Source organism: Pongo pygmaeus, chromosome 14, assembly GCF_028885625.2.
Source record: "Pongo pygmaeus isolate AG05252 chromosome 14, NHGRI_mPonPyg2-v2.0_pri, whole genome shotgun sequence".
Lineage (NCBI taxonomy): Eukaryota > Metazoa > Chordata > Mammalia > Primates > Hominidae > Pongo > Pongo pygmaeus.
In genome coordinates, this window is record NC_072387.2 from 25,413,238 (window position 1) to 25,425,366 (window position 12,129).

At 40.1% G+C, this 12,129-nt stretch overlaps 1 protein-coding gene across 1 annotated transcript in view; it reads right to left on the reverse strand.

The window, feature by feature from the left end:
• Positions 1-4,694: 4,694 nt before the first annotated feature.
• LOC129011872 (mitochondrial intermediate peptidase-like) overlaps positions 4,695-12,129 on the reverse strand; it is a 69,207-nt gene continuing 61,772 nt past the window's right edge. The window contains exon 6 of the mRNA XM_063650545.1: positions 4,695-4,863. Coding sequence (XP_063506615.1) covers positions 4,853-4,863 — 11 coding nt within the window. The 3' untranslated portion in view covers positions 4,695-4,852. The remainder of the gene's footprint in view (positions 4,864-12,129) is intronic.

Genomic DNA, 12,129 nt, shown 5'->3' on the forward strand with positions numbered 1-12,129 from the left:
ACCACACCAGCTAGCTGGGATTACAGGTGCACACCACCACGCCCAACTAATTTTTGTATTTTTAGTAGAGATGGGAGTTCACCGTGTTGGCCAGGCTGGTCTTGACCTCTTGACCTCAGGTGATCTGCCTGCCTCAGCCTCCCAAAGCGCTGGGATTATAGGCATGAGCCACCGTGCCCAGACTGTTACGAGGTTGTAATGCCTATTCTCTGGGTTTAGCAGAAGGACCAAGTTATTTTCCCCCAAAACCAGTATTTTTCTTTGTCCATTAGAACATGCTTTATACTGCATGTGGAGGGATGTGTGAGCCTGACAGTCCCTGACCAGTGCCTTGTGTCTTGTTGAGTTATTAATGATTTCTCTATGGTTATTTCTTTTCTGAAAATAAGTAATCACCATGGCAATGCTGTCACTTATTAATGATGCAATTAAGACTTTATGCATCTCTGCAAATCTACTTAAAAATAAAATAGCTTTAAAAAAATAATGCCCTCACATTTGTATCAATTACTCATCCTATCTTGTGTTTTGTTTGTTTGTTTGTTGTTGTTGTTGTTTTCTGCCTTTAGTTTTGCCTGCTTTTGCTTTGTCAGAACATAGGGCCTATAGAAAGAAAGCGTAGGCCAGGTGCGGTGGCTTGGGCCTGTAATCCCAGCACTTTGGGAGGCCTAGGCAGGTGGATCACAAGGTCAAGAGTTCGAGAGCAGCCTGATCAACATGGTGAAACCCCGTCTCTACTAAAAATACAAAAATTAGCCAGGCATGGTGGCGTGTGCCTGTAATACCAGCTACTCAGGAGACTGAGGCAGGAGAATCATTTGAACCCAGGAGGTGGAGGTTGCAGTGAGCCAAGAGCATGCCACTGCACTCCAGCCTGGGCAACAGAGCAAGACTCCATCTCAAGAAAAAAAAAAAGGAAAGAAAGAAAGGGTAGAGTTTAAGATGGTTTGATTCTCTAGATTGTGTTACTCTCATTTTTCATTTGAAGAAATGGAGGCACTCTGGGGCATATTTATTATACTGTAGTCTGGTCAACCAGAAAAACAACCACACAGAAACAAGGTGCCCCTGTCCTAACAGCTGCACCCACCTAAAACCCAGATACCCACATGGCCAGCAGCAGTAGCCCCCATATGTCTCTGCAGCCACATTTGCCTCAGTTTCTCTCTGTAAAGTGGGTATAATGCCTCCCTCACTCATATCACAAGGGTGACTGAGACCTTGCCTGAGAGATGGCTTTGTGTGAAGGGGTAGTGCTAGACAGTGCTAGGAAGATGTGATTGATCGTCATGCTCTGGACACCGCCATTCATGAGATGAAAGTTGGGAAACCATTCTCAGGCAGAGGCCTCACCCTTCCCAGTCCAGGCAGCCCTCTTCACATCCATATTGGATACTGATTCCTGTCCTCTGTTGCTATCTGTGGATATAAATATCTATCTGTCAATATGTACAATTAGTGGAAGACATAGGTTGCCAAAAACCATATTTGTTCAGTATGAAAGATAAACAGAACCTTTGGGAAAGTTGTCTATTCATTGGTTTTGGAAAGTTTTCCCTCTGTGTGCATAAAATTAAGAATTTGGAATTCACAGCAGCATGACAGAGTTTACAGGAAGCTGAAAAGGCCCATGATTGTTGTTTTGAAGGCTTGCAGCCTTAAAGGCGTGCAAAATTACAGAGGACAGGAAGCCATTTTCACAACTGGATTTGCAGCATCTGTTTACTGAGAGCCTGGTATGTGCCCAGCACCGGGGATGGCTCCTGCCTTAGCACCAAGTGCAGCTGAGGAGAGAAAAGCAACGCCTAAGAAAGTTTCAGAACATTTAGTGCTCTCTTGACTAGGAATACAAAAAGAAGTTAAAAACAAAACCCACGCACACACATAGAGAAATGAGGGTCGGCCATAGTGGGCAGAAAGGGGATTTCAGAAAGCCTTTAGATGAGTTATATTTTGCTTTTTCTTAAAAAAACAAAATCTGTCATATGTCAGCTAGTGCTGCTGCTGAAGAAGCTGAACATCCTCCCAGAGGGCAGCAGAACCCTCGGCATCTCACACAGGCAGTTTCCAGCCAGGTGTGTGCCAGTTGCTGCATATGCTTGTTTGCTCTGAGCCCTGGCACACCCCTCCAGCTGGCAGCTGCTTTGTTGAAACTACTGTAAATGCTGAAGAGGGAGTGAAAAGAAAGAAGGGCATCGTGAGGTGTCCTGCCTCTGCAGGTTGGGGCATGGAGTGGTTCTTTCTGAGGAGCCAGGCCCTTAATTCCTGATGCACTTTTAAAAATGGTCACATTAACATACTTTCACTTTAGCATCAGAACCAGATGCTAATATTATGACTAAAAATAATGACTTAGTACTTATGGACCCAAAGTGACTATGCTAAACTTTTCATGTATTTCTTAGAATCTTTACAATAACACCATAAAGAAAGTACTAAGAGTGTCCCATTTTGCAGGTGAGGAAACTGATGTTTAGAGAATTTTGAAATCTGTCCTACTTTACACAACTATCAGGTGGCCCATATGAAATTGCTTTTTTAGGTATCAAAAACCAGTCACTTATTAAAAATTTCATGTACTTTATGCTGACAATTTCTGGCAGAGCCATTGCTACCAGATAACTCTAAGTTTGTGTGTAAATATCAATGTAAAACTCTCCATGGCTGGGGTAACTTTTAGTCAGATTTCACCAAATTAAAAAACTGACCTTCTACAAAGTTAAAAAAATTTTGTTTGCACTTTCAGCAAAATAGCTCTTTATGTTAAACTCTGAGACATGGAATACTAAAGTTTATGATATCATTGTGGTTGCAACAGTGTTGAACTTGCAGATTCCATGACGGTTGATTTTTGACTGCTTGAGTGTGTTGCCCTGCCCGCAGGGTGAGCTGTGATGCTCACATAGAGACATCTGAGTTGTATTAAAATGGAGCCAAGGCCTAATGGGCTGTAAGAAATAAATGTGCTGTGGCGGTGTGTCTGGTGATTTTCAGCCCTCATTCATTCATTGTTAGACCAGTGACATTCTCTAAACAAACATCTTACCAGTCGATGGACGAGTGCTCTCTGTGTCCAATACATAATTCTCATCCTTAAAAAGTAATTGTAAAAACAAAATGGTCAGTATGCCTAATCCATCACTGTTCTTCCTTAGCAATTAGAATCTGTAAAATGAGTGAAATTAGAATAAAGAAGAACATTTCTATCTTGGTTGCATGGGCAGATGGGTCTTGGACCTCTGGAAATTCTGCTCAGTCCACCACTGTTTATTGAGCACCTGCAGCCAGGTGAGAAGCATTCTGCAGAATTTGTGGAAGATTCGTACATAAGTGTTCCCTACTGTGTCCCAGTCTCCCTATTTATGAAATGAATAAAGACAGCTCTACTTCCAAGAGATTTCATTTGTATGGCAGCTTAAAATCTTCCAGAGAAACATGGCTGCCATTTACATGATTAATAAATCAAATTGTTCCGTAACAGAAACCGGCTCAGTCAACCTGTCTATGTTTACAATTAGAGTGGTTTGTTTGTTTAACAGATCCTTAAGCCTTACTTCCAGGTACCGTTTTAAGCATTTTACGTATTTTTAAAATCCTGTTACATAGATATTGTTACTGTTCACATTTTACAGATGAAGAAGCTGAGACCTGGAAAGGTTAGATAACAGTCCTAAGGCCACAGGACTCTGAAAGTAAGTGAGGAAGCCAGGTTAAACCCAGGCAGTCTGGTTCATACCCTTCCTGAATGTGATAACCCTGCAGTCTGTTCCATCCCGGGCACAGGCAAGTGGCTATTCTCACTGTGGAAGTCTGTTTTGGAAGAGTCCTTCTTTGTGTCCCTAAATATGTTGCATTTTTCACTTATTTCCTGAGGAGACTATTGCTGTTTCTTAAAGGTTCAATGGCCTTTTTTATCCAATTTGTGATGGATTCAAAAACAGAAGGAAGGATTTTTCCAGGAGGTATCTCTGTTTCTGTAATGGAATAGCCATTAGTTCTAGTTTCTCCCCTTAGCTAGCTCCCCCCGACATTCTCTCTCTCTCTCACGCACACACACACACCCCTTGAGTGTTCCAATGAGGATCCTGTGGGCTGTGAGTTCCTGCCTGACAACATAAGAAGTTGGAGTAGAGTCAGCCCCTTCCCACTGCCTGTCAGAATTCTACTTTCTTCCTTTTCATTTTATAAACCCATTCATCCAAGCTGTAAGATTAAAAAAAGCAAAATTACTAGACCCCCTTAAAGAATTGGGTAATTTTTGCAACATCATCATCTCTTCCCCACCCCAGCATCCCACCATCAGAACAAACAGGCAAACCTCTTGGTTTGACTTTTCAACACTCAGCCATATTTGAAGTGATGATTACTCTGGTTAGGAATTTCATATATTTTAAATGTGGTTTCAAAGGTCTTTTTAAAATTAATTCCTCTTTCCAGCCTTCCTCTGTCTTTTTCTCTCCCCCTTCCCTCTCTCCTTCCCATGTGTGCCTGTGCATGTGTGTGTGTTTCTGTATTTTAAATGTGTTCTTTGAAGACAGACCATGTTAGATTTTGTCAGTGGCACATTTCCTTGATGGCTATTTTATCAGCATGTTTTTCTTCACCTTCCATAGATACGCATCTGCCCCCAAATAGCGTTTAATGAAGAGGTCTTCCAAATAAATCTCTCAGAACAAAAGCTACTTTATTCATCATCTGCATGGAGAGCAGCCAGGGAAACTCATCTGTGAAATGCATCGTTAGGAACCAGAGGACTGTGTTTGTGCATTTGCCGGAGAGTGGGGAGATATCGATGGTGTTAGTAAAATCCTGATTTTCAGTTCCTTCTTCTCTGATCAGAATAAGAATTAGGTTACACTGAAACTGAATGACAAGAGGTAGCATAGAGAAGAAAAATGCATTATTTTTCTTATTGTAATATTCTTCTTCCCATATTCTTTTTCATACCAAAACATGGTGCTAAAGGTCTTTAAGATTCATATATGTAAGCTATATATGAAAAGAAAGCAGAATTATGTGGGGAAAGTAAATATTTACTTTTCTGTAGACTAAAAGTAAAAATCTTCATATTTCTGTTTTACTGGATTTTATTTTAAAAGATTTAATTGACAAACATTTATATATTCAAGGTATACAATGGGATGATGCGATGTCTGCATACCTTGTGTAATGATTACTACAATCAAATTAATTAACATATCCATCACCACTCAGTTATCATTTTTGTGTGTGTGTGAGTGTGTAATAGTAAGGACAATTAAAGTGTACTCTCATCAAATTTCAAGTAAACAATACGGTATTATTAACTATAGTCACCATACTGTATATTTGATCCCCAGAACTTATTAATCTTATAACTAGAAGTTTGTGCCCTTTGACCAACACCTCCCCATTCCCCCACCCCTAGCCCCTGGCAACCACCTTTCTACTCTTTGCTTCACTTAGTTCAACTTTTTAAAGATTTCACATATAAATGAGATCATGTAGTATTTGTCTTTATATGTCTGGCTTATTTCACTTAGCATAATGTCTTCCAAGTTCATCTATGTTTTCACAAATGGAAGGATTTCCTTCCTTTTTGTGGCTGAATAATATTCCAATATATTATATGTATAATATTCCATTATACATATAATATTTCAATATCATAATCCATTATATATAGAATATATACACACATATTTACTTATATTTACATACACACACTTATATACACATACATATATGTCAATTTCTTTATTCGTTCATCAATGACACTTAGGCTGTTTCAATATATTAGCTAGTATAACTAATGCTGCAATGAACATGGGGTACAGATCTCTCTTCTAAATACTGATTTCATTTGCTTTGAATATATACCTAGAAGTGATATTGCTAGATCATATGGTAGTTCTGTTTTCAATTTACAGAGGAACCGCCATACTATTTTCCATATTGATTTTTTTTAGGTAGTTTATTATTAGTGTATGGAAACACAACTGATGTTTGTTGATTTTTGTTTCCTGCAACTATACTGAATTAGTCTATTAGTTCTAACAGATATTTGGTGGGATCTTTAGAGTTTTCTATAAGTAAGATCATATTATCTTCAAACAGACAATTTATCTTCCTGCCATATTTCGATGCATTTTACTTCTTTTCTTTTTTCCTGCTTAATTGTTCTGGCTAGCCCCTCTAGTACTATGTCAGATAGAAGTGGCAAGAGTAGGCAACTTTATCTTTTCCTTAATCTTAGAGGAAAAGCTTTCAGCCTTTCAACTTTGAGTGTGATGTTTACCATGGGCTTGTCATATATGGCTTTTATTGTGTTTAATTTATTCAGCGTTTTTATCATGAAAGAGTTGCATTTTGTCAAATCCTTTTTCTACATCTTTTGAGATGATCACATGATTTTTATTCTTCATTCTGTTAATGTGGTGAATCACATTTATTTATTTGTGCATGTTAAACAATTCTTGCATCCCAGGGAGAAATTCCACGTCATCGTGGTGTATGATCTTTTTAACGTGCAACTGAATTCAGTTCACTAGTATTTTGCTGAGAATGTTGGCATCATGTTCATTAGAAATACTGGCCTGTATTGGAAAAAACTACTTTAAAGTTCATATGGACCCAAAAAAGAGCCCGCATCGCCAAGTCAATCCTAAGCCAAAAGAACAAAGCTGGAGGCATCACGCTACCTGACTTCAAACTATACTACAAGGCTACAGTAAACAAAACAGCATGGTACTGGTACCAAAACAGAGATATAGACCAATGGAACAGAACAGAGCCCTCAGAAGTAATGCCGCATATCTACAACCATCTGATCTTTGACAAACCTGACAAAAACAAGAAATGGGGAAAGGATTCCCTATTTAATCAATGGTGCTGGGAAAACTGGCTAGCCATATGTAGACAGCTGAAACTGGATCCCTTCCTTACACCTTATACAAAAATTAATTCAAGATGGATTAAAGACTTAAACATTAGACCTAAAACCATAAAAACCCTAGAAGAAAACCTAGGCATTACCATTCAGGACATAGGCATGGGCAAGGACTTCATGTCTAAAACACCAAAAGCAATGGCAACAAAAGCCAAAATTGACAAATGGGATCTAATTAAACTAAAGAGCTTCTGCACAGCAAAAGAAACTACCATCAGAGTGAACAGGCAACCTACAAAATGGGGGAAAATTTTTGCAACCTACTCATCTGATAAAGGGCAAATGGCTAATATCCAGAATCTACAATGAACTCCAACAAATTTACAAGAAAAAAACAAACAACCCCATCAAAAAGTGGGCGAAGGATATGAACAGACACTTCTCAAAAGAAGACATTTATGCAGCCAAAAAACACATGAAAAAAATGCTCATCATCACTGGCCATCAGAGAAATGCAAATCAAAACCACAATGAGATACCATCTCACACCAGTTAGAATAGCAATCATTAAAAAGTCAGGAAACAGGTGCTGGAGAGGATGTGGAGAAATAGGAACACTTTTACACTGTTGGTGGGACTGTAAACTAGTTCAACCATTGTGAAAGTCAGTGTGGCGATTCCTCAGGGATCTAGAACTAGAAATACCATTTGACCCAGCCATCCCATCACTGGGTATATACCCAAAGGACTATAAATCATGCTGCTATAAAGACACATGAACACGTATGTTTATTGCGGCACTATTCACAATAGCAAAGACTTGGAACCAACCCAAATGTCCAACAATGATAGACTGGATTGAGAAAATGTGGCACATAGACACCATGGAATACTATGCAGCCATAAAAAATGATGAGTTCATGTCCTTTGTAGGAACATGGATGAAACTGTAAACCATCATTCTCAGCAAACTATCGCAAGGACAAAAAACCAAACACCGCATGTTCTCACTCATAGATGGGAATTGAACAATGAGAACACATGGACACAGGAAGGGGAACATCACACTCTGGGGACTGTTGTGGGGTGGGGGAGGTGGGAGGGATAGCATTAGGAGATATACCTAATGTAAATGACGAGTTAATGGGTGCAGCACACCAACATGGCTCATGTATACATATGTAACTAGCCTGCACACTGTGCACATGTACCCTAAAACTTAAAGTATAATAATAATAAAAGTTTTAAAAAAATAGAGACACTTCTCTTTCTAATGAAATGAATGGCACTGTGTATAGGCCTGGCAATTAATTCATGCCCTAATGATGCCAAACAACCATTAAAATGATGTTGCAGGATATTTGATTACCTGGAAAGATGATCAGAATATATTGTAAGATGGGAAAAAAAAATACTGGTCTGTAATTTTCTTTCTTTTTTTGTAGTACCCTTATCTAACTTAGGAATGAGATAATGCTTGTCTCATAAAATGAGTTTGGAAGTGCTCCTTCCTCTTTAAATGTTTGGGATAGTTTGGGAAGGGTTGTTGTTGATTCTTCCTTAAATTCTTGGTAGCCATGTTTCTGTTTTAAAGAGTATTGGCACTTAGGATTGGCTTTTTCATGTGTTAAAGTCCTTGTAATCCTGATATGCTAAGCCACATTACTTAGAAGACTTATAATATATTCTCTATAAACTACCAAGGTTGAGGAATGGAATTATCAAAATGTGTGGCTAATGGAAGCTATATGACTTAATAATATGAATCATCTCCTGATAAGACAACTAAATGCTTTTATTATTAAAAACTGTATTAGTATTTAGTCAGTACATTAATATCTGGCAACACTTAAAGATGTACTGTCACTTACTGAGTTGCTCTTTGACCTTTGTCAATTCATTTAACCTCTTTGGGCCTAATTTTCTTCATCTATAAAATGGAAACAAAATCATTTCTAGTTCATAAAGGTTATATTAAGGAATATGTAAAACAGTAAATGTCAAAATATCCTATACATATATGGGATTATTTTTTGTTATCTTGCTATGGTTAAAGTTTTAGAGTCACAGTTAATAGAATTTCAGATTAATAGAATCATAACAACAGGATTTATTTTAATTGAGATTTTAGGTTAGTGAGGAAAAGGTGGGATCATAAGCTAATAGTTTTCTATACCTGAAGTACCATTTCCAAAAATATAAGGTTTGCAAATAATTGATTTGGCTTAGAAAATCCACATTGCTCAACCCATAATTACAAGTTTTCCCCAACTCTAAATGAGAGGGTTGGATGAGATGATACCTGGGGCATGTTCAGGCCTAAAAACTGATTATATCATCATATTAATTCAGCTTTGATCTTATGCCAAGTTCTAATCTGTAGTAAGAAGATATAGCTGAAGATCTAAAAAAACATACTTCAAGTAGGCCGGGCATGGTGGCTCATGCCTGTAATCCCAAAACTTTGGGAGGCCGAGGAGGATGGATCAGGAGTTCAAGACCAGCCTGGCTAACATGCTGAAACCCTGTCTCTACTAAAAATACAAAAAAATTAGCCCGGCATGGTGGCGCGCACCTCTAGTCCCAGCTATTCAGGAGACTGAGGCATGAGAATCACTTGAACCCGGGAGGCAGAGGTTGCAGTGAGTTGAGATCATTCCACTGTACTCCTGCCTGGGCCACAGAGTAAGACTCTGTCTCAAAAAATAAATAAAAATAAAAACATACTTCTAATAACGCTTACAATAGCCTCTTTGCCACCAGAGCAGACCAAGTCAGCAGAACCCAGAGTTTTAATCAAGAGTTGGAACAGATCTTTGATTCTCTCTAGGAGTTAGCAGGGGTCAGAGAGAAGTTCAGATAAGGATGGGAGGAGGAGATAGAAGAAAAATTCCCATCCAATCTGTTTCTCAGCTGGACACGGTGGCTCATGCCTGTAATCCCAGCACTTTGGGAGGCCGAGGTGGGCAGATCACCTGAGGTTAAGAGTTTGAGACCAGCCAGGCTAACATGGTGAAACCCCATCTCTACTAAAAATACCAAAATCAACTGGGTGTGGTGGCAGGGGCCTGTAATCCCAGCTACTCGGGAGGCTGAGGCAAGATAATCACTCGAACCCAGGAGGCAGAGTTTGCAGTGGGCAGAGATCGCACCACTGCACTTCAGCCTGGGTGACAGAGCAAGACTCCATCTGAAAACAAAAACAAAATCTGTTTCTCATCTTACAAACCTTTTCTCATCTTCACAACACCTATCTTACAGGTAAGGAAGCTGAGGTTAAGAGAAGTCAAGTTATTAGCTCAAAGTGATGAAACCCTCCTCCATCTAGAGCCAAGTGATTTTCTTTTTCTTTCTTTCTTTTTTTTTTTTTTTTTTGAGATGGAGTCTTGCTCTGTTGCCCAGGCTGGAGTGCAGTGGTGCAATCTCTGCTCACTGCAATCTCCACCTCCCAGGTTCAAGCAATTCTCCTGCCTCAGCCTCCCGAGTAGCTGGGACTACAGGTGCATGCTGCCACACCCGGCTAATTTTTTCCTGTATTTTGTAGAGATGGGGTTTCACCGTGCTGCCCCGGCTAGTCTCAAACTCCTGAGTTCAGGCAATCCCTCTGCCTCAGCCTCCCAAAATGCTAGGATTACAGGTGTGAGCCACCACTCCTGGCTGTGATTTTCAGCAAAGGTAGCAGGATGATTCAATGGGGAAGAGTCTCTTCAACTAAGAGGGCTGAGATAACTGGATAACAACATGCAAAACAATAAAGTTCAACCCCCTACCTCACTCTGTAGACAAAAATTAACTCAAAATGGATCAATGACCTAAATATTAGAGTTAAATATGATAAACCTATTAGAAGAAAACTTAAGGGTAAATATTTATAACTTTGGATTTGGCAGTGGATTCTAAGGACACCAAAAACATGAGCAACAAAAGACAACAGATTAATTGAACTTCATCAAACTTAAACACTTTTGTGCAAAGACACATCAAGGAAGAGAAAAGACAACTTACATAATGGGAGAAAATATTTGCAAATCACATATCTGGTGAGTCAGTATCCACAATATATAAAGAACTCTTAACTGGGCATGGTGATTCATGCCTGTAATCCCAGCACTTTCAGAGGCAGAGGGGCAGAAGGATTGCTTGAAGCCAGGATTTTGAGACCAGCCTGGGCAACATAGGGAGACCTTATCTCTACAAAAAGTTTAAAAATGGCCAGGTGTGGTGGCTCACACCTGTAATCCCAGCACTTTGGGAGGCCAAGGCAGATGGATCATGAGGTCAGCAGTTCGAGACCAGCCTGGCCAACATGGTGAAACCCCGTCTCTACTAAAAAATATATAAAAATCAGCCGGGCGTGGTGGCGCATGCCTGAGACAGGAGAATCGCTTGAATTCAGGAGGCGGAGGCTGAAGTGAGCCGAGATCACGCCATTGCACTCCAGACTGGACAAAAAGAGTGAGACTCCATCTCAAAAAAAAAAAAAAAGGCTAAAAATTAGCTGGGCACTTGGCCAGGCACAGTGGCTCATGCCTGTAATGCCAGCACTCTGGGAGGCCATGGCGGGTGGATTGCTTGAGGTCAGGAATTTGAGACCAGCCTGACCAACCGGTTGAAACCCAGTCTCTACTAAAAATACAAAAATTAGCTGGGCGTGGTAGCGGGCACCTGTAATCCCAGCTACTCAGGAGGCTGAGGCAGGAGATTCGCTAAAACCTGGGAGGCAGAGGTTGTAGTGAGCCGTGATCGTGCCACTGCACTCCAGCCTGGGTGACAAAGTGAGACTTTGTCTCAAAAAAATTACCCCAGCATCATGCCACACACCTATAGTCCCAGCTACTCAGGAGGGTGAGCCAAGAGGATAGTTTGAGCCCAGGAGTTTGAGGCTGCAGTGAGCCATGATCATGCCACTGTACTCCAGCCTGGGTGACAGAGCGAGACCCTGTCTCAACAAGAGAAGTAAATCAGGATTACCGTATGACCCAGCAATTCCACTCCTAGGTATATACTCCAAAATATTGAAACCAGGTACTCAAATAAGTATTTGTTCATGAATGTTCATAGCAGCACTATTCACATAAGCCAAAAGGTGGAAACAACCCAAATGCCCATCGTTGAATGAATGGATAAACGAAATGTGATCTATCCATGCAGCAGATGTTATTCAGCCATAAAAGGAATGACGTACTGACACATGCTATTAATACAACATGAACAGGATGGGTGTGGTGGCTCACGCCTGTAATCGCAGCACTTTGGGAGGC